This window comes from Strix uralensis, chromosome 17 (assembly GCF_047716275.1).
Source record: "Strix uralensis isolate ZFMK-TIS-50842 chromosome 17, bStrUra1, whole genome shotgun sequence".
NCBI lineage: Eukaryota > Metazoa > Chordata > Aves > Strigiformes > Strigidae > Strix > Strix uralensis.
The window spans coordinates 1,440,195-1,464,998 of record NC_133988.1 but is presented as its reverse complement, the minus strand read 5'-3'; the positions used below and the strand labels follow the sequence as shown (position 1 = coordinate 1,464,998).

At 56.4% G+C, this 24,804-nt stretch overlaps 3 protein-coding genes across 3 annotated transcripts; all 3 read right to left on the bottom strand.

Moving 5' to 3' along the window:
- Positions 1-1,686: 1,686 nt before the first annotated feature.
- On the bottom strand, positions 1,687-4,793 carry LOC141951259 (sperm acrosome membrane-associated protein 6-like). The gene is made up of 8 exons (XM_074887272.1): positions 4,592-4,793; positions 4,013-4,087; positions 3,610-3,678; positions 3,327-3,350; positions 3,164-3,241; positions 2,819-2,922; positions 2,154-2,307; positions 1,687-1,841 (listed from the first exon to the last, which is right to left on the bottom strand). The coding sequence occupies exons 1-8, from the start codon at positions 4,791-4,793 to the stop codon at positions 1,687-1,689; spliced, it is 861 nt and encodes a 286-aa protein (XP_074743373.1).
- Positions 4,794-16,905: 12,112 nt separating this feature from the next.
- Positions 16,906-17,530, bottom strand: LOC141951282 (kelch-like protein 10). The gene has a single exon (XM_074887332.1). It carries the CDS (start codon positions 17,410-17,412, stop codon positions 16,969-16,971), a length of 444 nt encoding a protein of 147 aa, XP_074743433.1. The 5' UTR covers positions 17,413-17,530; the 3' UTR covers positions 16,906-16,968.
- Positions 17,531-21,239: 3,709 nt separating this feature from the next.
- LOC141951246 (sperm acrosome membrane-associated protein 6-like) lies at positions 21,240-24,346 on the bottom strand. Its single transcript, XM_074887246.1, has 8 exons — positions 24,145-24,346; positions 23,566-23,640; positions 23,163-23,231; positions 22,880-22,903; positions 22,717-22,794; positions 22,372-22,475; positions 21,707-21,860; positions 21,240-21,394 (listed from the first exon to the last, which is right to left on the bottom strand). Exons 1-8 carry the CDS (start codon positions 24,344-24,346, stop codon positions 21,240-21,242), a joined length of 861 nt encoding a protein of 286 aa, XP_074743347.1.
- Between the last annotated feature and the right edge of the window lie 458 nt (positions 24,347-24,804).

Below are 24,804 nucleotides of genomic sequence, written 5' to 3'. Positions count from 1 at the left end.
GTGGGATTTCCACCCCTCCACATCTGCTTGTTAGCAGCAGACGAAATAGGCAGGGAATCACAAAACCACAGTGTGTTCCTAATGGGAAACATTATTACTTGGGTAAGGAATGGGAGCTGCAGCCTCCAGGATGAGCCCAGGGTGGCTCTGTCGCGTGGCCAGATGACTGCAGGAGGAGAAGGTCCTTGCCTGAGTCCGGATCGGCCTCTGCAGGATGGGGGAGCACAGGCTGGGTCTTCAGCCCAGAGATCACAGCTCAGGCTTCTCAACCCCCACCAGCACTGACAGCACCAAAGAGTTAAACACAGCTGGAATGTCAGCCCAGGTGCCGGAAGCGTTTTACCAACTGCTTGGGACCAAAGGCACCAACAGCATATGGGCAACCTCTGCGTACTGTGTTTGCAGCCTGTTTTTTCATATTGTTCTGATAGCTGTTTTTTCTAACGTAAGTCTAGGTACATTTAAAGGCAACATAGAGCGCTGGAGATACCGTGATCACAGTCTTAAGGGATTTTTCTACTCTCTTCTTCACGGAACTTTATAGCATTCCTCCTCTACTGTTTGGCTGTTTCGTTACAGACATAACATCTAAAAAATCTGTAGCAGCAATTTATCCAAATTTAAGTCAACTGGGTTATACAGAGGTAGAAGCGTATGTGGTAAAATGCTTTTAGGCAAACAATTGGAGGAGAAAGAAACTTGGCATTTGTAGTGGCCATGACATAATAAAGGCATTATTATACATTAGTGTCTCTGATACATGAGTATCAAGAGAAAGCTTTCCCGCAGCTGACTTTCCCTTAGTGCTAGCTGTTGGACTGCAGGGTCAGGAGCGTCACAACTGTTTTTTGGACTGCTTACGTGCTGCCCAGTAGCCAGTTCTTCTGTATGCAAGCCCATAGATTTCTGTATGCAAGCCCAAGACCCCCAGATCTCCATCTCCATCATAATCCAGTTATTTAGAACTCTGCGGTTCTGGTTTTAGACTGTTTTAATTTACACATGCTACTCCCAATGCAAGAAGAGCAACTGCAGGAATTTTGGTCCTCAGGGAGGGAGCGATGCGTCAAGCTCCCCTACGGCAAATCCAGGCATCTGGAATCCCCTGGAGGACCCTGTTGTCCAGATCTGCGGGATGTCCCGGTGTCACGGAGGCCTAGGATGCTCCAGCATTGCCAGGTGGCCCTGGGAGGCAGAAGGAGGAATGGAGAAAGAGGAGGTGAATGGAGAAATCTGGGGTGGGGGGAATCATGGGGCATAGGGGGGGCCCTAGGGGCAACTGATGGGTCTAAGGGTGAAAGTACGGGACCCTGGGGGCAACTGGGTCAACTGACTGTAACTGCAGCCCGCAAAGGGACAGTGGGGGTTCTGGGGAAAAGGGGTGAAAAGTGGCAGGGTCTCAGGGGCAGTTAGGGAATTTGGGGGAAGCAAGGCAGCCTGGCGTTGTCCTGGGTGCAAGGGAGGGGTCCTGGAATGGGCCAGAGGACAATGGGAGTCCCAGGGGAAAACAGAGGGCCTTGTGAGTTTAGGAGTCCTGGCAGTCTCTGCGCCACCTTGGACACCTGGGAGCCCTTGCATCTGTAGGGAATCCCGAGGGATCGAGGGTCCAGGGGGGTTTGGGAGTGCCATGCAGGGAGCCCCAGAAGCACGGGGATGACAGGGTAAGGTTCACCAGGTCAGGAGGACTCACACCAGCAGCAGCACGAGCGCCATGAAGCCAAGTGCCAGCCCCAGCCCCAGCGATGCCATGTGGTGCAGGGGAGTCCTGCGTTCGGGCCAGCGCAGCACAGCTCTGAACTGAGCCTGGAGTTCCTGCTCTGCCTCCAGGCTTCCCCCTGATACTGTGGGGACCAAGGCACCTCGGGTCACGGGGCACTGCCCCCCAGGGACCAGGTGTGCCTGCAGCACCTGCTCCAGCCACAGACCTCCCTGCCCCAGGGACCCAGGTGTCCGGGGGCCCCTGCGCCACCCCACGTGCCCCACTGTCCCCAGAGGAGCCGTGCGTCAGGGACCACCTGCTCCACTCCACCTGTGGTGTCCTGGCACCCTGCTCACACCCCCATGCACCCCCCTCCCATGGACCCAGGTGTCTGGGGTCCTGCTCCACCCTCCACTGCTCATTGCCCCCAGGGCACGCAGCTGTCTGGGCTCACCGTTGAGGTAGAAGTACTTGCGGACCAAGGGCTCAGAGAGGACCCCCAGGACACAGGCGACGGTTCCTGGAACGGGGTCCTGGAGGGTCAGACTGAGAGGTCCCTCCACACTCTCCTGCAGCTCATCAAACACTGCCAGATCCTGTGTGCGCAGCTGGGGACGGGGGAACACATCACTGCAGCCTGGTCCACCAGGTACACGAGACAGCATACATGTGCACACAAAGGCACCCGTGTCCTGCACATGCCCATCATGCCCCCTTCATTCTTCTTGTACCCTTTGCTCGTGCACACGCATGCACCTTGTGTCCCACACGTGCTCCTTGTGCCCTGTGTGTGTGCACACAGGGCTGCACAAGCAGAGCACATGGAGAAGTCGCTTCCTTCACACACAAGTGCGCACAAGCGCACATGAATCTGCAAACACACGAGTGACCCGCCTCCTGCTTGAGTGCACCCTGCACGTGGGCGGGCACTCGCTTGCATCCTGTGCGTGCTTACACACGTGCTGCTGACAGCACACGTATCTCCTGTACAAGCAATACCCGTATCTATCGATAGTCCTCGCACCAAGCACACAGCTGTGTGCACGCAGGCCTTGTTACCCATGCCCAGTCCTCTCACGAATGTCTACGTACACCCTTGCCCACGCCTGTGCAACTCACATCCTTGGCAAACATCCAGGTAACGGGCAGGTCGGACGGGGTGGCAAAGGGCACGTCGCAGTGCAGTGTGATGGCTTCACCCGCGTGGGTCCACGTGTCCTGCACTGGGAGCATGGACAGGCACGTGAGCTCCCACCTGCTCAGTCACTGACAGAAATGACCGCGCTTCTGGGTGGCTGCACGCGCTCTGGGGCTCGCGGGGGGGTGGCTGGGCACGCACCTTGGCACTCACGGTGGGCCCTGCCCACGTGCCCATGTGTGCAAAATGAGGGTTGCCCCCGAGCCCGGGAGGCACCCAGCTCCGGGATGGGGCTGTGGATGCCTGGGCCCCCCACGGCCCCGTACCTGGGCAGTCCAGGGGAAACTGGCAGTCCACGAGGCGGCAGGTAGCACACTGGAAGACGCGGGCGGCTGGCTGGTACCCTGGGAGGAGAGAGTGCGTGGTCCCAGGGAGAAGGGAGATGTGCTAGGGGACAGGGGGTGGCAAGACAGCGGGATGGGCACTCACCACAGGGCGGGACGCAGGCTGGAGCTGGTGGGGAGGAAGCAGCATTAGACTGGGGATCAGTGGGCATCCACATCCCTGTGACGAGCTGTCAGGGCTCAGCCCTTGTCCAGCCCAGATGGGGTCCCTGGGGGTTTCTCCAGGACGGGGGTGCCCAGGGTGAGGGTCCATGGGGTGTAGATGTGCAGGGTGGGGATGTCTGTGACAGTCCCTTGAGTGGGGGTCCCAGGGCTCAGGGGTTCCCCAGGGGGGGAGTCCTGGGTGGGTGTCCCCACTGGTCCCGTACCTTCCTCCAGCTGGCTCAGCTTCGCCCAGATTGTGTTGACGGCTTCCTGCAGAGACGCCTCAAAAGACTCTGGGGTGTCCCACCAGTCCAGGTGAGACGATGTGCGCTCCTCCCAATCCCCATAAACCCTCCCCGGACCCCGCAGATCCCCTGTACAATTCACCTCGACCCCATATATCCATCCTGGAGTCCCATATATCCCCAAATACCCCCTCAAAACCCCCCAGAAGCTGTATACCTTGAAGGCCATATACCCTCAGATTCCCCAAATATCCCCTTACAGCCCCCAGACCTCCACATAGCCTGTATTTCACCACCCTCCCCATTCAAGGCCTCCACGTCCCATCCCCCGTGCCCCATGTCCTGGCCCTACCCCCTCACATGTCCCACGTCCCCTGCTCACTCATGTTCCTCTGCTTCTCCAGAAAATGCAGGGCATCCATGATGATCTCCCGAAGGGCCTCACGCTGCCTCGACCCTGGGACCAGTAAGGACTGGGGGTTTCCAGGGGTTCCTGGAGTCCTGATCAGGGCTTAGGGATACTGGGAAGGGTCAGGTATCCCTGGGGATTCCTGAGGTCTTAGGTAGGGCCAGAGGGTCCCAGGAAGTCCCCAGGGTGTCCCTGGCCAGGGTTGGGTGATTCTCAGAGTCTCAGGAAAGGTTGGGATTCACAAAGGTCCCTGGGGTCCAGGTTAGGAGTGGGGACACCGTGGCATGGTTGGGAGTCCCTAGGGTGTTTGCCTGGGGTGGGTCCCTGGGGTCCCTGTTTAGGAAAGGGGTCCCCAACTGCCTGGAATCCTGGCTGGCGTCAGTATGAGGGCCTTGGCTGAAGTGGGGAACCCCAGAGGGTTCTCGGGGGTCCTGTTCAGGGTGGGAGACTCTTGGGATGGAGGTCCCTGGTGGGATGGAGGTGCCAGTCAGGATGGGGCTCCTTGGGCAGGGTCCCCATTGGGTTGGGTGTCCCTGGGGTTCCATGACTCACCCACGGTGACAGAGGCAAGTGGCACAGCAGCCTGGACGAGGGCCTCAAGGCACTGTCGATGTCGGGGGTCACTGACGGGGGCCCCAGTAATCTCATGGCAGAGCCGTGACCGCTGAATGGCGGGCCCAAAGCAGAACAGGCAGGTGTGCACCCCAGGGACCCAGGGGGCCAGCACCAGCATCAGGAGCACCCACCACGCCATGGCTCCAAAGCCTAGCACCCAGATGCCTGGGTTTCCAGGCAACAGCAGGGTTACTAGGCGGAGCCCAGGCAACGGGGTTCCAGGGGACAATGGGGGTCCTACGCTGGTCCCAGATGCCCGGGTCCCCTCCTGAGAGGAGTGGGGATTTCCCTGTTAAAAACCTTCGTTCAAACTGCCTTCGAGCACTACATTCATTTTTCTTGGAAACCATCTTTGTTGTGGACCCCAGATGTCAGAGGTGTGGACATGTTGCTGATGGCCCCTGGCCTGGAGATGTGGGAAGTTTTGCCAACAGTCTGGTCAGGATTTTGTTTTCTGCTGGAACGGGTTTCCAGATGGCTTTAACAAACGATTGCCTTTCTGCTTGCTGTGGCTCTCTGCAGCAGGGCCCTCCTGTCTGTTTGGATTTAACCAGTGTAAGGGCTTTGCAGGAGGACTGGCTAAAACAGCCTTCTCTCGATGGAGATCACTAGCATTTGTGTAGAAAAGCAGAGGTTCAGTCAGTAAAGCTCATAGTGTAGTGTTGTGCTCAGACCATGATCTCTGTCTCCTGGAGATACTGATCAGCTGGACTCACACTCCAACTAAATCTTTCCGAGTCCTACAGAACAGAGTCCCACGGGCTCATGATGTTGTAGTTAGAGTGCCCAATGGCAGTGTTTGATTTGCCATCGCTTTGCCAAGGCAAAGCCCATTTCAAGATAACAGTCCCACAAAACTCCAGGACTGCAGTCTTCTCAGTCTTTTGCAGCCTTCACACTGCCAGGGTGTTGATGCTGTTTCATCAGAAGTGAGGTTCGGCCTAATCCTGGGATTTCTTTCCTGGCCTGTCTGGACTAAGCAACCCCTGGTCATTCACTAACTGGTCCTGCTCTACCTTCAGCCTAGGTAACTTTCTGTTCCTCATTCCCATCTTCTTCTGAATGAAACATCACAGTTGTGATAAACATGAAAAGGCTGAATGTTTACACCGTTAGATCTCATATGCGTGTTGTTTCCTCGTACAAATATTATTTTATAGAATAGCCTCTTCATTTCCCTGTTCTGTGTTAGTAGCTCTGAACATTTAATTTGGTCTACAGGAGTCTACTGAACCCTGAAGCAGTGTTCAGAAGGAGGCCTTACCAGGGATTTCTTCAAACGCATTAAAATAAAAGCTGCTTGCTCCCAGCAGCCAAGCAACTGCACACCCACGACGTCCCATTTCACCTCCTGGACACACACCACCGCTGGCTTCCGGCTCTCTGCCTGGCTCGTGCCCTGCACCGGGGAGGAAGAAAGGTCCTACGTCGGCAGCTGCAGTGCCTGCACACTGGGAGAGAGCTGTAACGAGGAATTTTAATGGGCACTAAATACAACAGGCAACTTGCCCGTGTTTCAGCCAGTGCCTGCTCTGGGGTCTGCGAGGCAGGCGGTGCTCCAAGGGGCTCTTTACAGGAGCTGTCTGCAGGTTTATGCCAGGGGTACTGAAAGAAGGAGCAGAGCCATGTCTGTCACTGTTTTACAGGACATTTCAAGACAAAGCCCCAGACAAACCCCCACCTCTAGCCAATAACTCAAACCCTCCCCAATCCCAAGTCCCTGGCAGGCAGGCCTTTTTCAGTCACTTTTGCTGTGAAGCAGCAAGCCCCACGAATGTGACGCACAGGGTGTTTTGAAACTAGGCTGTGCCAGATCTCCAACACACGGCCCTGAAAATGGGATCCTGGGACAAGGACAGGAACGAGAGAGCTGCTTGCAGGGGCTTTTCTCATCCTGTAGACACTATGAGCCAGAAGCAGCCCTCAGATTGCTCCAGAGCTGCTTCAGACCTGGCTATTGATGCGGGTGCTGGGGCCAGCTGTAGCTGTTTGCACTGGGTTTAGAAAGGTGTGTTCAACATTTCCAACACCCTTGGATGGCTGCCACAGGCCACATCCAGCAATGTATTCGTACTCCCTTGCTCCACAAACAACAGGTCCAGAATCAGCTTTGCCATTTAAGACTCTGCTTCCTCTTGTGCTCTTCCTCATCGCAGAGAGCTCACCGATAGCAGGGCGTTTGCTCAAGTTTAGCCCAGGACAGCCAGCACGGTGAGCCAGGGAGGAGGCAGTACGGCACTGACACACAAAAAGCCTACATGCGGTCATTTTTTAAAGCTGGGAAGTCAGGAGCCAGGTCTGCAAAGAAACAATACACAGAGGACGGCCAGGACTCCACCAGCCATGGCATTCAGTCAGCTCTCGTCCTGCCTCCTCCATAACAGGATATAACCACGCTGCCAAAATTGACTGCTCCGACACTTGTAATATTTTGCTCCAGTAACACTGCAGAGAGCTCTCGCTTCTCCAGGGGCAGGTATCTGCAAGTCCTGCTTCCCGACCCTCACCTCACCCAGCCTTGGCAGCACCTCGCCAAAGCTCACAGCTCCAATTGCATGTGCCCTGCACTATGGGAAACTGCCACTAACTTTGCCTGCGTCGCCTTCTGCCACTAAGGGAAATCAGAAGCGCCTTCACAGATGAAGGCAGGTGGGCAAAAAACAAAACTGCACACAACTTTGTGGGCCCTGTGACTTTTTACATGGATCTCAAAGTGAAGAGTCAGAGCTCATATCCTGGAACCTCAATTTCCCTGTCCCACCGTGATTGGTTGCCGGGCGCTCCCCAAACCCCCGTGCGTGCCCGCCATGGAGTGCAGTGGGGCCGGCAGAGCCTCGCCATATAAGGGAACCGAGCGACCCGTTCGCTCATTGGCGGGAGCCAAGGACCCAGATAGGGTCGGATGGCGAATCGGAGAGTGACGAAGCAGAACATGACCAAAAATGGAAACATGAGAGAGGTTGGGGGGCGCGGCCCAACCAGCGGGAGGTCCAGTCACCGTTAGAGCCGCCGGCGGAGGGAATGAAAGGGCTGATGAGGGAACTCGCTAGGGCGGTGCAGGAACTATCCGCTGCAGTTAGAGAGAACAGGCGGCTGGTGGGGGGGGGCTTGGCGCCATCCCCTGTGCCGAGGACACCCACAGATTGGCAACTCATAGCCAAGGAGTGCATTATGTCGGGGGTGAAGCTTGAGCCTGCAGCAATACATGCCTACCCAGTCAGGGTTACCCCCACAGGGCAGCAGGAGTGGTATCCGCTTGACGCGAAGGCCGTGCAAACCCTATTTAAGGCAGTTGCCGAACACGGCTTAGGACACCCAGAAACAACTTTGCTATTAGAAACCATTCTAGCATTGCCACTGACCCCCTCTGACATGCGACAGCTGGCGAAAGCGGTGTTAAAACCAGCAATGTATTTGCTGTGGAAGGAGGCATGGGGAAGCCGAGTTAATGCCGTAGTCCATGCGGCCGCCAATCAGCAGCACCCCTTACATGGGCCTACCCATGGCCGCCTATTAGGGCGGGGCGCTTTTGCAATGATACCGGCTCAGTTACAAGTGCGGCCCAGAGAATTCACGGCCACTACTGAAGCTGGCAAACAGGCCTTTATGGATGTAGCCAAATTGGAGAAGAAGGAGCCCGCTTGGACCTCCATCAAGCAGGGGCAAAACGAGCCATTCTTACAGTTTGTCAACAGGCTTCATGGTGTGGTTTTAGAGTCAGATCTACCCGACGGTGCAAAAGAGGCTGTGCTAGTGGAGTGTATTAGGCAGCAATCCAATCTGTTAATCAAGGGCATTGTAAGGGACATTCCCCTAAACACACCTGTCGCCGCCCTCCTCCGGCAAGTAGTACAAAAGGAGGCCTTAGTACATTCCCCAGGGGACATTCATTTCACCGAAAGACCTGTATCCCATAGGAAAGACAATATGCGAGGCGTCAATAAGAAGCCTCAGCAGGCGAACCGACAGGGGCCGCGGTCCTCAGGGAATGGGCCGTGCTGGGCGTGCGGAAAACCTGGTCGCTGGGCACGAGACTGCTGGCATAAGCGTCTACAGCAGGGAAATGGGAGCAGGGGAGCCAGGGATGGGGCAGGGCTCCTCCTATGCGTTACAGACAGCCCGCACAGAACAAAGGCGACTCCTCTTATACTCCCCGAGTGATGGTGAGATATACCCAGGGATACCCTCCGGAGAGCGACCCGGGGAGGGCCCCTCAAACGATGGGTACACCAGAGCAGGAACAGTGGCTCTGGTCTTAGACTGTAGCGACAAACCCATGGTCACCGTTTGGATAAGTCAGCCCCGCCCTGGAGGAACCGAAGAGATAGTAGTGCAGGCCATGATTGATTCAGGAGCTGACGTGACAGTTGTGGGCGAGAGATGGTGGCCAGGACAGTGGAAGACCACGTTTGGAGGGTTTGTGACAGGAGTAGGAGGGGAAAAGCCGGTATACAGAGCCATTACCACGACAGTATTTAAGGTTCGAGACCAGAACAAAGGGACCCCAACCGCGACACTAAAGCCCATTATATTGTAATATTATATTGTAATAGTGTATCAGCACTAGCTTGGCCAGCAGGGACAGGGAAGGGATCTCGCCCCTGGACTCGGCACTGGTGAGGCCGCCCCTCGATGAGTGGGTTCACTTTTGGGCCCCTCACTCCAAAAAGGCCATTGAATGACTCGAGCGTGTCCAGAGAAGGGCAACGGAGCTGGTGCAGGGTCTGGAGCACAGGTCTGATGGGGAGCGGCTGAGGGAACTGGGGGGGTTTAGTCTGGAGAAGAGGAGGCTGAGGGGAGACCTCCTGGCCCTCTGCAACTCCCTGAAAGGAGGGTGCAGAGAGGGGGGATGAGTCTTTTTAACCAAGTAGTAAGTGATAGGACAAGAGGGAATGGCCTCAAGTTGCGCCAGGGCAGGTTTAGACTGGATATTAGGAAGCGTTTCTTTCCAGAACGGGTAGTCAGGCGTTGGAATGGGCTGCCCAGGGCAGGGGGGGAGTCCCCATCCCTGGAGGGGTTGAAGAGTCGGGTTGACCCAGCGCTGAGGGATCTGGTGGAGTTGGGAATTGTCAATGTCAGGCTGATGGTTGGACTGGATGATCTTCAAGGTCTTTTCCAACCTAGACGATTGTGTGATTCTGTGATTCTGCTCCGTCCCCGGTTGGGACCCCTCACCCCCCCCTTTCCCCTCTGCCTGTTGCAGTGAAACCCTCAGTTCCACCCCCTCCCCTTCCCCTCCCCATCCCCATCCCCTCCCCGCCCGGCCCGGCCCCACGCTGAGCGCGGGAGGCGGTGGCCGGTCCCCGCGGGCTCGGGGCCACCGGACCGTGGCAATAAACTCGGTGTCTGTGAACCGGCTGCTCTGATTGGTGGGGCGGGGCCGGCCGGGGAGGGGCGGGGATAAGGGGGGGGGCGGTGATAAGGGGGTCGGGGGTGGGGTGGCACCGCCCACGGCGGGCTCAGCGCCTTCGTCACGCGGGCGTGACCGGGGCGGCGGCTCCGGTCAGTGCGGGTCCGGGGGGCTCCGGGACCCTGCCTGGGCCGGGCCCCGGCGGGGCGAAGGGCCGGGCCGGGTGCCGCGGCTCCGGGCAGGCAGCCGGCGGGGGCCGGGGCTCGGGGCCGGGGCGGTCCGTGACCCGCGGAGGGGGGGGCGGGTCTGTGTGCGTCTCCCGGTTTGGGCCGCGCCGCTCCCGGGTGGAAGAGCGGGGTCGGCGGCTCCTGGTCGGGCTGGGGGGGCGGCGGAACCCGCGCCCGCAGGTGCCAGGGGCGGCTGCTCACCCCGGCGTGGCCGCGGGCACCGGCCGGGCGGGGCCGTGGGGCGGTGGAGGAAGTGCCGGGAGGAAACGGGCACCCGGTGCCCACAGACAGCGCGGAGAGCGGGGCCCCCCCGCAGCCCCCGGCGCTCCCGCTTCGCGGGCGGCGCGGCCTCATCCTGGCCTGGGGCTCGGCCCCAGCGGCCCCGCGCAGCCCCGCTGTGCTGCCCTGCTGCCAGGCTCTGGGACCCCCTGCCTGCAGTGTCAGTGCTGCCAGGCTATGAACCCCCTGCCTGCAGTGTCAGTGCTGCCAGGCTCTGGGACCCGCTGCCTGCAGTGTCAGTGCTGCCAGGCTATGGACCCGCTGCCTGCAGTGTCAGTGCTGCCAGGCTATGAACCCCCTGCCTGCAGTGTCAGTGCTGCCAGGCTATGGACCCGCTGCCTGCAGTGTCAGTGCTGCCAGGCTATGGACCCACTGCCTGCAGTGTCAGTGCTGCCAGAGCATGGACCCGCTGCCTGCAGTGTCAGTGCTGCCAGAGCATGGACCCGCTGCCTGCAGTGTCAGTGCTGCCAGACCATTGGAATCTATCGTTGTGGGAGAGTGGGACATTTTGAGAGAGAATGCCCAGAGTTAAAGAAGGAAGAGAAAGTAATTCCGATCATGAACTTTGAAGACATAGAATAGAGGAGTCAGGGGTGACTCCCAGCTCAGCTGTACCACGCGGTGTGGCGGGGGCTGGCTGTCACGGAGCCCGTCTGCTGCCTCTCCACCCATTTGATGTCAGAGCCGCTCCGGTGCCATCAGCCCCAGAGCTGGCATCAGCTCCAGCACCACACGCCAGGCTGCCCCCCGTTTCACCCACAAATTGCCCTATGCCCCCAGATCCGTGTTTGACCTCCAAATGCCCCACTTTTCCCACAGCATTCCCCTGTTTGACCCCCAAACCCAGCTTTGACCCCCAAATCTTTCACTTTGACCCCCAAAAATATTGCTGTTTGACCCCCAAGTCAGCCTCAGCACCCCAAAAATTCTATTTTTCATGCCAAAATCCATCGTGAATCTCAAAATCCCCCAGTTTCCCCCAAAAATCTGCTCCAGCACCCGCAAAGCCACCCAGTTTCACCGCAAAATCCTCCTTGGACTCCAGAATCCCCCATAAAAGTTATGAGCACAGCACTATTTTTTTAGTTTGGATTTTTATCTCTTTTAGATTTAAAGTTTGAATTTAAAAAAATTTAGTTGAATTGATGTGGAAAACATGTTCAAATCACCAAGTATTTCTTTCAAACTAGAATAAGCAAAGTAGAAGCTACAAAGAGTATTCTGGCTTTAAAGCGTTTCGTATTTTTGAACCCAAATCTACAAATGCCCTAGAAAAATTATCTTTTATTACTGTGCCACAAATGTTATGATCCACACCTTCTAAAACATTATTGTCGAAGTTGTGTGGTAGAGACGCAGGCGATCAGTGGCTGGGCTGTGGCCTCTCAGGCCATGGATCTCCTTTTGTTCAGAAGACTCTCAGGCTGCAGCAAGCGCCCAGACGTCACAGCGAACACGGAGGGTCTGAAAGGGAAGTCAGCAAAATAAAAAGAAGGAATGGGCAAGAAAAAGGCAGAAGCCTGAATCCCGTCTGTCCTAAATAATGAACTGCTCGGCTCCGGGCTGGCCGCACAGGCCACCGGCAGTTCAGGGTCTTGGGCAGAAATCTTCTGCAGTTTGGTATTATCTCCTTCCTCACAAACTAAAAATAAACCAATAAAAGGAGACGCCTGTTCCTTAGTTCAGTGAAGGGAAAAGCAACTTCTCTTGAGGTCTGTTTGCCTCTTTTGGAGGATGGGCCGGAGCCCGAAGGAGAAGAGCGCCCTGACAGCAGCTGCTGGGCAGGCTGAGGGGGTGCGGGGAGTCTGCTCCCGGGGGAGCTGCGCCACTGTGTGTAGCTCAGTCGCTGTTACTGGGGGTCGGAAGCCAGTTCCCAGCAGGCACACCGTAACTCCTTGCTCTCTCTCTCTGCCCGCTGACTGTCCCGGTACCGCTCCAGATGTGCAGCCAGTGGGACGCCCACCGCTAACGGGAGATTCTCGCCTCAGGACGCCGCAGCCCCGAGCTTCGCCCTGCGCTTGGCCCGTGAGGAGCCGCGGCTCCGGCTGCAAACCCCGGTGAGGGGGGGATGCGGGTGTGGGGCTTGTGCAGGGAGCGCCTGAGCCGCCGGGTGCTGGGCGGGGGCAGACCCGTGCCAGCCAATTCGCCTTTTAGCCCCAAACGCCTGTTGGCAGAGATGCCGGTCTCCTGGGGGCGGTGGGGACGTGCTCCTGCCTCTGGAAAAGGTGCCTGAGTTCCGGGCGTGAGAAGGGCGCTGGGGTTTAGCGGTCAGGGTTGAGGCAGGTGTGGAAGATGGCAATAGCTGTGATCTTTAGTCAGAAAAAAAATATTTGTATGTTCAAGAACTTTGTTTCCTCTCTTCTGCTAATCCAGTACGGAATATGAGCCAAAAGAGGAAGCTGGCGCTGTACACACTGCACACTCCTAAGTCTTCGTTTTAAAGTATGTGTGAGGTCAAGCTAGGACATGCTTTGCAATTTGTGTATTTACTGCAGCGAATTTTCTGCTCTTCCTGGCTGTTTCCTGTGGTTTTCAGCTGGCTTTACCTCCACAGAAAGAAATACTGTGTATGTGGAAGAGGCCATTCAGAATCTTCCCTTAGGAGGGTTTTTTTATGTGCTCTGCTTTTAAATGACAATCTGTATTATTGATGCCAGTGTTTACAACAGCTTTCTGATTCCCTGGTTGAAGTATTCTGAGCCTAATCCAGCCACATGCGTTGGTGGCTGGGAGAAAGCCAACAGGTCGTCACAGCAAACGGTCCCAGCCGAGTCCTGACGTGGCTTCTGCAGCGGGGGGACGGGCAAAGGAAGGATGCTTGTGATTCACTGTGATTTGGCAAAGAGTCTTTGAGTTCTAATTTCCATCATGTTTTTACTCTTCCCTTCTTTCCAGGGAGTGAAACTGATTTCAGCTCTTCAAGAGGCATGCGCAGTATGTAGTGCCTGAACACCACGTGTCTGCTGCTGGAAGCAAAAGATCTTCTTTTTCTCACAAGTAAGCAAAGCAATTTTTCCTGGGTAGCGCAAGTGTTGCTAGTGCAGAGGTAGACTGCTGTGTGAGGTCTTGCAGCTAAGACATACAGTATCAGCACTGTGAGTTTTAAAACTGTTTGGGTAACTCTGTGCTCTCGGTCAGCACTTACACTGGTGAGAACTGTGATAGGAGAAAGGGGAAAAAATGCTGTGTTTGAAAAATAAGAACTGTGACTATGCCAGGTCAGCCGACTGGTATATTTTTGTTGTTTATTCATCAAATAAACGTGGGAGGTACAGTCAGGTAAGCCAGAAGAGGCATCGGCTGGAGCGGAGGAGACAGCTGGGTGTATGTTAGTGAACAGCAGTACTTCTAACCAGTTGCCCTTATCCTTTTGCTCTTATCACTGTTCTCTCTCTGTAATAAACTGTCAGCTCAGCAGGTGCCTTTCCAGATCATGATCTTATTTTTTGTAGGAAGGAGGAGACAATATTGCCTGTGATGCTTTTTTCTTAAACACCCTTGCCCAACCTTTATATAACTAAAATTGGATGCAAATAAAACCCATTATCATAGTCAACTATCTAAATGAACCTTTCATGAAAGATTTCTGTAAGGTTTCTCCCTATCACGTGTGAAGTGCAAATCCAGACAGGGGTGTTGGGATGGAGCCGCGCCCGCTGTGCTCCACCCAGGCAACCCCTGCTGGTTCCATTTTTGGAGCGGGCGGAAAGAGTTCACATGGACAGGACTGTTTGCTGCCCTGTGTGGAGGAGCTGGCAGGCGGGCTGGGACCGGCAGCAGGTCACCCCTGTGCTTAAGTCAGAGACGTCTCCAAGGTCGCAGGGTGCCCCGGTGTGCAGAGATCGGCAGAATGATGCTGAATGAGCAGTTTCCTCTCTGTGTGGTGAGACTGTTAGAGAAACAAACATTACTTAAGTGCTCTCTGGGTTAAATCTAACAAGTAAAGGTACTGGCTGGGGGAAAAAGCAATACTAAGTATATGAAGGCCTAAAATCATCTTACTTGCAGTAAGATTCTGTATCATTTCGTATGTTATTGTGCATTTAAATGTAACCTTAAATTAGAGCCTACTGAGCTACTGAATTGGACAGAAGTGCTCTGTAGCAGTGCTCCTTGCAGTGCATCGCACAGCCTGTGCCAGTTCTGCCTCACACAAGAGCTGATGCTGTACCGTGCAAAGTGGACAGAGATGTCTCCTTTGCAATGTTCTCTTTTAACTGTTTGACGTGAGTGAAAAACTGGGCTGCACTTAGTGGTGATCATGACTTAGTCAGGAACTGAGCTCGAGGGATAAAGCGGCGCGGTGTGTACAGTTTGATTCAGTAAGTGTGAAAATTTGCTCTGCTCACATATTAAGGGGACCGAAGGTCCATGTATCTTGCCAAATTCAGCAACTTAACTCTGAAAGCAACACCTCCTCCCTTGGTTTTACATCTTCTCAGCTCCTCTCTTCGATGTGGCACAAGCACAGCGTGATGAACCCAGTCACAGGCTGAACATCGACTGGATTTCACAGCGGGGCGGTTCATAGCAGCAGTTTGTAACGCCCACGCTCACCCTCTGACTGCCTTAGCCCATTGCTGCTCTCGACACCGAGTTTGGCAGCCTGGCTTTTCCTGAACAGCCGGGCTGCTGATGGATTTATCCAAACGTGGGTGTTTCTTTCTCCACGTGCTGAAAGCAGTGGCAGAGGTTGTTGGTGCCGTCTGTGCTCATGGAGCTCCTGCGGGGAAAATGTGTCAGGCGTGTTTTCACGCTTGTGATGGGTGACCCCGGAGTCGTATCAACTTTTAAATTGGGTAATGTCCGTCCTGGGTTGGTCTTCTGCTCCTCATTAAGGGATTATACAAAGCTTTTGCTCTGTGGGGAAGTTCCAGAATTTATCAGGGACATTTCTGTATTAAACAAGCCTTGTTTTTGTCAGTGTGACCAACTGTAGAAAGTAGTATATGGGGCTTTTCTGCCAGTGTCACTACTTAACTTCTGATAAGTATGTGTCATTAAACCCGTCATTTGACAAATCATCTTGCTTATGTTAGGTTAATAGTAACAATAGTGATAAAAATGTGACTTTTTTTCATACAGCCCTTCTCATCCTTTATAAAGGACAATAAGGTTTGTTATGTCCCTTTGTAGATGGGGAAATGACTATAGAAAGATTAAATGACTTAAAGACACATTTCATGTAAGAAACAGTGACTGTGAGCCAGCAACGTGCACTTGCAGCCCAGAAAGCCAACCGTGTCCTGGGCTGTGTCCAGAGCAGTGTGGGCAGCAGGTCGAGGGAGGGGATTCTCCCCCCTGCTCAGCTCTGGTGAGACCCCCCCCTGCAGTGCTGTGTCCAGCTCTGGGGACCTCAGAGGGGATCCCCCAGCTCGAGAGGGTCCAGAGGAGGCCACGAAGATGCTCGAGGGGCTGGAGCACCTCCCCTGTGAGGACAGGCTGAGAGAGTTGGGGGTGTTCAGCTGGAGAAGAAAAGGCTCCGGGGAGACCTTAGAGCGGCCTCCCAGGACTGAAAGGGGCTACAGGAAAGGGGGGAGGGACTCTTGATCAGGGGTGTAGAGACAGGACGAGGGGTACCGGTTTTAAACTGACAGAGGGAAGATTTAGATTAGATCTAAGGAAGAAATTCTTCCCAGTGAGGGTGGTGAGGCCCTGGCACAGGTTGCCCAGAGAAGCTGTGGCTGCCCCCTCCCTGGAAGGGTTCAAGGCCAGGCTGGACGGGGCTTTGGGCAACCTGGGCTAGTGGAAGGTGTCCCTGCCCGTGCCAGGGCGTGGGACTGGATGGTCTTTAAGGTCCCTTCCAACCCAAACCATCCTGTGACTCTATGACAGGGCAGTGATGGGTTTGCCAGGTCTGCTGGTAACTCGGCATCTGGGTCTGTTGTGATCTCCTGGGCTTCCCCTGCTGCCCTGGCTGGGTTTGGTCCCTGCTCTGGCTTTCTCCAAGGGCCGGCAGTGGGGTCTCTCGCCGGCTTTGAATGATGGCGACACTGGAGATTCAGGGGTCTGTAAACACTCTGAAAAAAGGAAATACAGACAATCTCTTGAAACTGCAACCAAATTCTCAGCCAGTGAGGAGTGTTCAAGCCCTTATCATTGTGTTTTCCTTGTGTTATTCCATGGGCTTTTCAGGAGAAGGCGCAGGCTGTGTGCAGTGAGGGTTGCTGCGATTGCTATGGAGGCACCACCGGAGAAATGGCTGTAACCTGTTAGTGGAAGGTGCTGCTTGTCATGGCACAAATGGGGTTAATACACAAGAACAACCTACCCAACCTCCAAGCAATTGTTCCTCTCATGGGGTGTGTTCTAGTTGGTTTAAAAGAAGGGAAAAAAACCCCACACAACAGAAACCACCATACGGACTTATCATGTCGTTTCACTGTAGGTCGAAGAGGTGAAATTCATCCAAGTAGAGAAAACCAGGAGGACGGACGTTGTCTGGGATTGGTGCCGCGTCACCCACGCGCGTGGGAGCTGCGCTGTGGCTGCTGCAAGGCTGCGTGGCGCTGCTGGCGTCTGGGCAGGTTGTGAGCGACCCACCTCTCGACAGCCTCGCAGACGGCGTCGGCTCGTGTCCCGCCGCGCTCGGCCTGCTCGACGAGGAGACTGAGCTCGGGGACGGAGAGGTCGAGCAGCTCCGCGGACACCCGGGTCACCTCCGCGAAGTGGCGGAGGATGAACGCGTCGGCCGCGTCTCGCAGGTCGGGAGAGTGATAGCACCCTGTGAGCCTCCAGATGCTGATGCAATTTTCCAAGCAGAGCTGGGATTTGAGGAACTCGCAGCACAGCCCGACGATGCCCATGACATTGAACTGGTCTGCTGCCATGAGCAAACTCTCCACATTGTCGGCCGTGACCGGCACTGTCCCGGTGTAGGCGTAGTTGATGATGAGCCTCATCGTGTCGGGTGAAGTGCCGGGGATTCTATATACTGTCTTCTCGGCTCTGTTGCACCTGCTGCTGAACAAAGCCCTGCAAAACCAAAGCAGCGCTGGGGGAAAAACCAGCTTTGCTGGGTTAAGCCCGGACCCCGTGATCCCCTGGGCCGCCTTCCCCGGGGACCAGGGTGGGCACCCGCAGTAGCCGTGCCGGGAGGCCAGGCAGTGGGTTAGTGCCTGTTTGACAAGCTGGGGGCTGTAAAAAGGAGCCACAGCCTCCGGCTGTGGCCAGAGAGTGACAGGGCGAGGGGTCCCCTCGCTTCAGCAAGAGCAGCTGCGAGTAACGGCCTGTGGGGAAGGAAAACCTCATGCCCGAGGGCTGCCAGCCCTGCACCGCCTCGGGGCTCGTCAGGCACCGCCTCAGAGCTGCTGGTCGGTGCTGGGCTGGGGGTGATTTCTGGTGCCCAGGGAGGGACCAGGACCACAGGAGCTGCTGGGTGAGAGTTCAGTGCTGTTGGAAGCGCTGGAGATACCCCCAGGCGCTGTGACCCAGGCCAGGAAATGCCGTTTGTCCCCATCCCCTCCTGCGTCCAGCACTGACCTGAAATAGTCACTGCAGCTACAGAGGACGGTCTTGTGAGCCTCGAACTTGACGCCGTCCACGCTGATGGTCACGTCACAGCCGTTCCCCTCCAGGCAGCGATCGCTGAAGCTGGCACAAGCCATCTCCCTCACCTTCCTCTCCGGGCGTGAGGATGAAGAGCTGGCTGGTGCTGAGCTGTCACCCCTGCTGCAGCCCGAGGCAGTGGCAGGTGCTTCTCCCTGCGGCGCTGCGGGGCTTTGTTGTGGCCCTCCAGCATCGTCCTGGAAACCCTGCCCGGTGGTTCTGGAGTTGCCCCATTATGATGTCACCCCCTCACAACGTCACAGATGCGGGGGAGCGGGACCGGCCGTGAGCCCCTCCGCAGGCGACGGGGTCCTGGTCCTTCCGGCCCCTGGCTCCATGGCTGCCATCGGCCTTCACTCAACCGCAGCCCCGGTGACCCGGGACCCCCATCCGCCCCATTTCTGCCCCATTTCTCCCTTAACCTTCATGGGTTAAAACCTCCTGGGTGGAGCCTTCCCGGGGGTGTGGCCTCTCCCCAGGGGGCGGAGCCTTTGCTCTCCCCCCCCCCCCCCCCTGCAGCTGTGGGTCTGTCCCGGTGGGGGCGTGGCCTGACCACAGGGGCGTGGCTTGTCCCAGTATTGTCCCAGTAGGGCTGTGGCCTCTCCTGGGGTGTGTCACAGCACAGGGGTGGAGCCTTCACTGTGTTTCCTTTTCCAAACCAGGGGGTAAATGGGGGCTTTGAGGGGTGTGGCTTGTCTTGGTGGGTGGGGCCTGCTGCAAGAAGGGTGTGGCCTCTCCAGGGGGTGTGTCCCACCTTGAGGACGGGGCTTTCCCCACTCTCCCTTGCCATAATTGATTATTGAGTGCACTAGCAGGTGTATTCCATCAGGGCCCATGAACTTCCATATGTCCAGTTTGCTTACGTATTCCCTAATCTGATTCTCTTCCACCAAGAGTACGTTTTACTTGCTTCGGACTTTTCCCCTGATCTTCTGGGGCTGCGATTCCTGAAGGCTGGTCTTCCCAGTAAAGATAGAAGTGAAGAACTCGTTGATGACCTCGGCCTTTTCCATGTCCTGTGTCACCAGGGCCCCTGAATGGGGATTGAGCAGCAGACCCACACTTTCCCTAGTATTCCCTTTGTTTACATCCTTGTAGAAATCTCTCTTGCTTCCCTTCACATCTCTTGCCAGATTCAACTCCAGGCCAGCCTTGGCTTTCTCAGCCCCATCCCTGAATGATTGGGCAGCTCTTCATTCCATCAGCCATCATACCCTGCCTCCATCTCTTGAACACTTCCTTTATATGTCTGAGTTTACTCAGGAACTCCTTGCTCATCCACACAAGCCTTCTGCTACTTTTGCTTGATTTCTTGCTTGTTTGCAGGAAATATATAAGAAAAAACATATGTAACAAAAACATGTCCCCTGTCTTATCTACTTTGCTTTTGGGGTGAGGACTGTGGGCTGCTATCCCCCACTTCCATGGGTTCCTCTGCTTGTGGTGGCAAGCTGGGTGATGCAGAGGATGGCGCATTTCCTCTGTGACTGAAAGGAGTGGGATTTCCACCCCTCCACATCTGCTTGTTAGCAGCAGACGAAATAGGCAGGGATCACAAAACCACAGTGTGTTCCTAATGGGAAACATTATTACTTGGGTAAGGAATGGGAGCTGCAGCCTCCAGGATGAGCCCAGGGTGGCTCTGTCGCGTGGCCAGATGACTGCAGGAGGAGAAGGTCCTTGCCTGAGTCCGGATCGGCCTCTGCAGGATGGGGGAGCACAGGCTGGGTCTTCAGCCCAGAGATCACAGCTCAGGCTTCTCAACCCCCACCAGCACTGACAGCACCAAAGAGTTAAACACAGCTGGAATGTCAGCCCAGGTGCCGGAAGCGTTTTACCAACTGCTTGGGACCAAAGGCACCAACAGCATATGGGCAACCTCTGCGTACTGTGTTTGCAGCCTGTTTTTTCATATTGTTCTGATAGCTGTTTTTTCTAACGTAAGTCTAGGTACATTTAAAGGCAACATAGAGCGCTGGAGATACCGTGATCACAGTCTTAAGGGATTTTTCTACTCTCTTCTTCACGGAACTTTATAGCATTCCTCCTCTACTGTTTGGCTGTTTCGTTACAGACATAACATCTAAAAAATCTGTAGCAGCAATTTATCCAAATTTAAGTCAACTGGGTTATACAGAGGTAGAAGCGTATGTGGTAAAATGCTTTTAGGCAAACAATTGGAGGAGAAAGAAACTTGGCATTTGTAGTGGCCATGACATAATAAAGGCATTATTATACATTAGTGTCTCTGATACATGAGTATCAAGAGAAAGCTTTCCCGCAGCTGACTTTCCCTTAGTGCTAGCTGTTGGACTGCAGGGTCAGGAGCGTCACAACTGTTTTTTGGACTGCTTACGTGCTGCCCAGTAGCCAGTTCTTCTGTGTGCAAGCCCATAGATTTCTGTATGCAAGCCCAAGACCCCCAGATCTCCATCTCCATCATAATCCAGTTATTTAGAACTCTGCAGTTCTGGTTTTAGACTGTTTTAATTTACACATGCTACTCCCAATGCAAGAAGAGCAACTGCAGGAATTTTGGTCCTCAGGGAGGGAGCGACACGTCAAGCTCCCCTACGGCAAATCCAGGCATCTGGAATCCCCTGGAGGACCCTGTTGTCCAGATCTGCGGGATGTCCCGGTGTCACGGAGGCCTAGGATGCTCCAGCATTGCCAGGTGGCCCTGGGAGGCAGAAGGAGGAATGGAGAAAGAGGAGGTGAATGGAGAAATCTGGGGTGGGGGGAATCATGGGGCATAGGGGGGGCCCTAGGGGCAACTGATGGGTCTAAGGGTGAAAGTACGGGACCCTGGGGGCAACTGGGTCAACTGACTGTAACTGCAGCCCGCAAAGGGACAGTGGGGGTTCTGGGGAAAAGGGGTGAAAAGTGGCAGGGTCTCAGGGGCAGTTAGGGAATTTGGGGGAAGCAAGGCAGCCTGGCGTTGTCCTGGGTGCAAGGGAGGGGTCCTGGAATGGGCCAGAGGACAATGGGAGTCCCAGGGGAAAACAGAGGGCCTTGTGAGTTTAGGAGTCCTGGCAGTCTCTGCGCCACCTTGGACACCTGGGAGCCCTTGCATCTGTAGGGAATCCCGAGGGATCGAGGGTCCAGGGGGGTTTGGGAGTGCCATGCAGGGAGCCCCAGAAGCACGGGGATGACAGGGTAAGGTTCACCAGGTCAGGAGGACTCACACCAGCAGCAGCACGAGCGCCATGAAGCCAAGTGCCAGCCCCAGCCCCAGCGATGCCATGTGGTGCAGGGGAGTCCTGCGTTCGGGCCAGCGCAGCACAGCTCTGAACTGGGCCTGGAGTTCCTGCTCTGCCTCCAGGCTTCCCCCTGATACTGTGGGGACCAAGGCACCTCGGGTCACGGGGCACTGCCCCCCAGGGACCAGGTGTGCCTGCAGCACCTGCTCCAGCCACAGACCTCCCTGCCCCAGGGACCCAGGTGTCCGGGGGCCCCTGCGCCACCCCACGTGCCCCACTGTCCCCAGAGGAGCCGTGCGTCAGGGACCACCTGCTCCACTCCACCTGTGGTGTCCTGGCACCCTGCTCACACCCCCATGCACCCCCCTCCCATGGACCCAGGTGTCTGGGGTCCTGCTCCACCCTCCACTGCTCATTGCCCCCAGGGCACGCAGCTGTCTGGGCTCACCGTTGAGGTAGAAGTACTTGCGGACCAAGGGCTCAGAGAGGACCCCCAGGACACAGGCGACGGTTCCTGGAACGGGGTCCTGGAGGGTCAGACTGAGAGGTCCCTCCACACTCTCCTGCAGCTCATCAAACACTGCCAGATCCTGTGTGCGCAGCTGGGGACGGGGGAACACATCACTGCAGCCTGGTCCACCAGGTACACGAGACAGCATACATGTGCACACAAAGGCATCCGTGTCCTGCACATGCCCATCATGCCCCCTTCATTCTTCTTGTACCCTTTGCTCATGCACACGCATGCACCTTGTGTCCCACACGTGCTCCTTGTGCCCTGTGTGTGTGCACACAGGGCTGCACAAGCAGAGCACATGGAGAAGTCGCTTCCTTCACACACAAGTGCGCACAAGCGCACATGAATCTGCAAACACACGAGTGACCCGCCTCCTGCTTGAGTGCACCCTGCACGTGGGCGGGCACTCGCTTGCATCCTGTGCGTGCTTACACACGTGCTGCTGACAGCACACGTATCTCCTGTACAAGCAATACCCGTATCTATCGATAGTCCTCGCGCCAAGCACACAGCTGTGTGCACGCAGGCCTTGTTACCCATGCCCAGTCCTCTCACGAATGTCTACGTACACCCTTGCCCACGCCTGTGCAACTCACATCCTTGGCAAACATCCAGGTAACGGGCAGGTCGGACGGGGTGGCAAAGGGCACGTCGCAGTGCAGTGTGATGGCTTCACCCGCGTGGGTCCACGTGTCCTGCACTGGGAGCATGGACAGGCACGTGAGCTCCCACCTGCTCAGTCACTGACAGAAATGACCGCGCTCCTGGGTGGCTGCACGCACTCTGGGGCTCGCGGGGGGGTGGCTGGGCACGCACCTTGGCACTCACGGTGGGCCCTGCCCACGTGCCCATGTGTGCAAAATGAGGGTTGCCCCCGAGCCCGGGAGGCACCCAGCTCCGGGATGGGGCTGTGGATGCCTGGGCCCCCCACGGCCCCGTACCTGGGCAGTCCAGGGGAAACTGGCAGTCCACGAGGCGGCAGGTAGCACACTGGAAGACGCGGGCGGCTGGCTGGTACCCTGGGAGGAGAGAGTGCGTGGTCCCAGGGAGAAGGGAGATGTGCTAGGGGACAGGGGGTGGCAAGACAGCGGGATGGGCACTCACCACAGGGCGGGACGCAGGCTGGAGCTGGTGGGGAGGAAGCAGCATTAGACTGGGGATCAGTGGGCATCCACATCCCTGTGACGAGCTGTCAGGGCTCAGCCCTTGTCCAGCCCAGATGGGGTCCCTGGGGGTTTCTCCAGGACGGGGGTGCCCAGGGTGAGGGTCCATGGGGTGTAGATGTGCAGGGTGGGGATGTCTGTGACAGTCCCTTGAGTGGGGGTCCCAGGGCTCAGGGGTTCCCCAGGGGGGGAGTCCTGGGTGGGTGTCCCCACTGGTCCCGTACCTTCCTCCAGCTGGCTCAGCTTCGCCCAGATTGTGTTGACGGCTTCCTGCAGAGACGCCTCAAAAGACTCTGGGGTGTCCCACCAGTCCAGGTGAGACGATGTGCGCTCCTCCCAATCCCCATAAACCCTCCCCGGACCCCGCAGATCCCCTGTACAATTCACCTCGACCCCATATATCCATCCTGGAGTCCCATATATCCCCAAATACCCCCTCAAAACCCCCCAGAAGCTGTATACCTTGAAGGCCATATACCCTCAGATTCCCCAAATATCCCCTTACAGCCCCCAGACCTCCACATAGCCTGTATTTCACCACCCTCCCCATTCAAGGCCTCCACGTCCCATCCCCCGTGCCCCATGTCCTGGCCCTACCCCCTCACATGTCCCACGTCCCCTGCTCACTCATGTTCCTCTGCTTCTCCAGAAAATGCAGGGCATCCATGATGATCTCCCGAAGGGCCTCACGCTGCCTCGACCCTGGGACCAGTAAGGACTGGGGGTTTCCAGGGGTTCCTGGAGTCCTGATCAGGGCTTAGGGATACTGGGAAGGGTCAGGTATCCCTGGGGATTCCTGAGGTCTTAGGTAGGGCCAGAGGGTCCCAGGAAGTCCCCAGGGTGTCCCTGGCCAGGGTTGGGTGATTCTCAGAGTCTCAGGAAAGGTTGGGATTCACAAAGGTCCCTGGGGTCCAGGTTAGGAGTGGGGACACCGTGGCATGGTTGGGAGTCCTTAGGGTGTTTGCCTGGGGTGGGTCCCTGGGGTCCCTGTTTAGGAAAGGGGTCCCCAACTGCCTGGAATCCTGGCTGGCGTCAGTATGAGGGCCTTGGCTGAAGTGGGGAACCCCAGAGGGTTCTCGGGGGTCCTGTTCAGGGTGGGAGACTCTTGGGATGGAGGTCCCTGGTGGGATGGAGGTGCCAGTCAGGATGGGGCTCCTTGGGCAGGGTCCCCATTGGGTTGGGTGTCCCTGGGGTTCCATGACTCACCCACGGTGACAGAGGCAAGTGGCACAGCAGCCTGGACGAGGGCCTCAAGGCACTGTCGATGTCGGGGGTCACTGACGGGGGCCCCAGTAATCTCATGGCAGAGCCGTGACCGCTGAATGGCGGGCCCAAAGCAGAACAGGCAGGTGTGCACCCCAGGGACCCAGGGGGCCAGCACCAGCATCAGGAGCACCCACCACGCCATGGCTCCAAAGCCTAGCACCCAGATGCCTGGGTTTCCAGGCAACAGCAGGGTTACTAGGCGGAGCCCAGGCAACGGGGTTCCAGGGGACAATGGGGGTCCTACGCTGGTCCCAGATGCCCGGGTCCCCTCCTGAGAGGAGTGGGGATTTCCCTGTTAAAAACCTTCGTTCAAACTGCCTTCGAGCACTACATTCATTTTTCTTGGAAACCATCTTTGTTGTGGACCCCAGATGTCAGAGGTGTGGACATGTTGCTGATGGCCCCTGGCCTGGAGATGTGGGAAGTTTTGCCAACAGTCTGGTCAGGATTTTGTTTTCTGCTGGAACGGGTTTCCAGATGGCTTTAACAAACGATTGCCTTTCTGCTTGCTGTGGCTCTCTGCAGCAGGGCCCTCCTGTCTGTTTGGATTTAACCAGTGTAAGGGCTTTGCAGGAGGACTGGCTAAAACAGCCTTCTCTC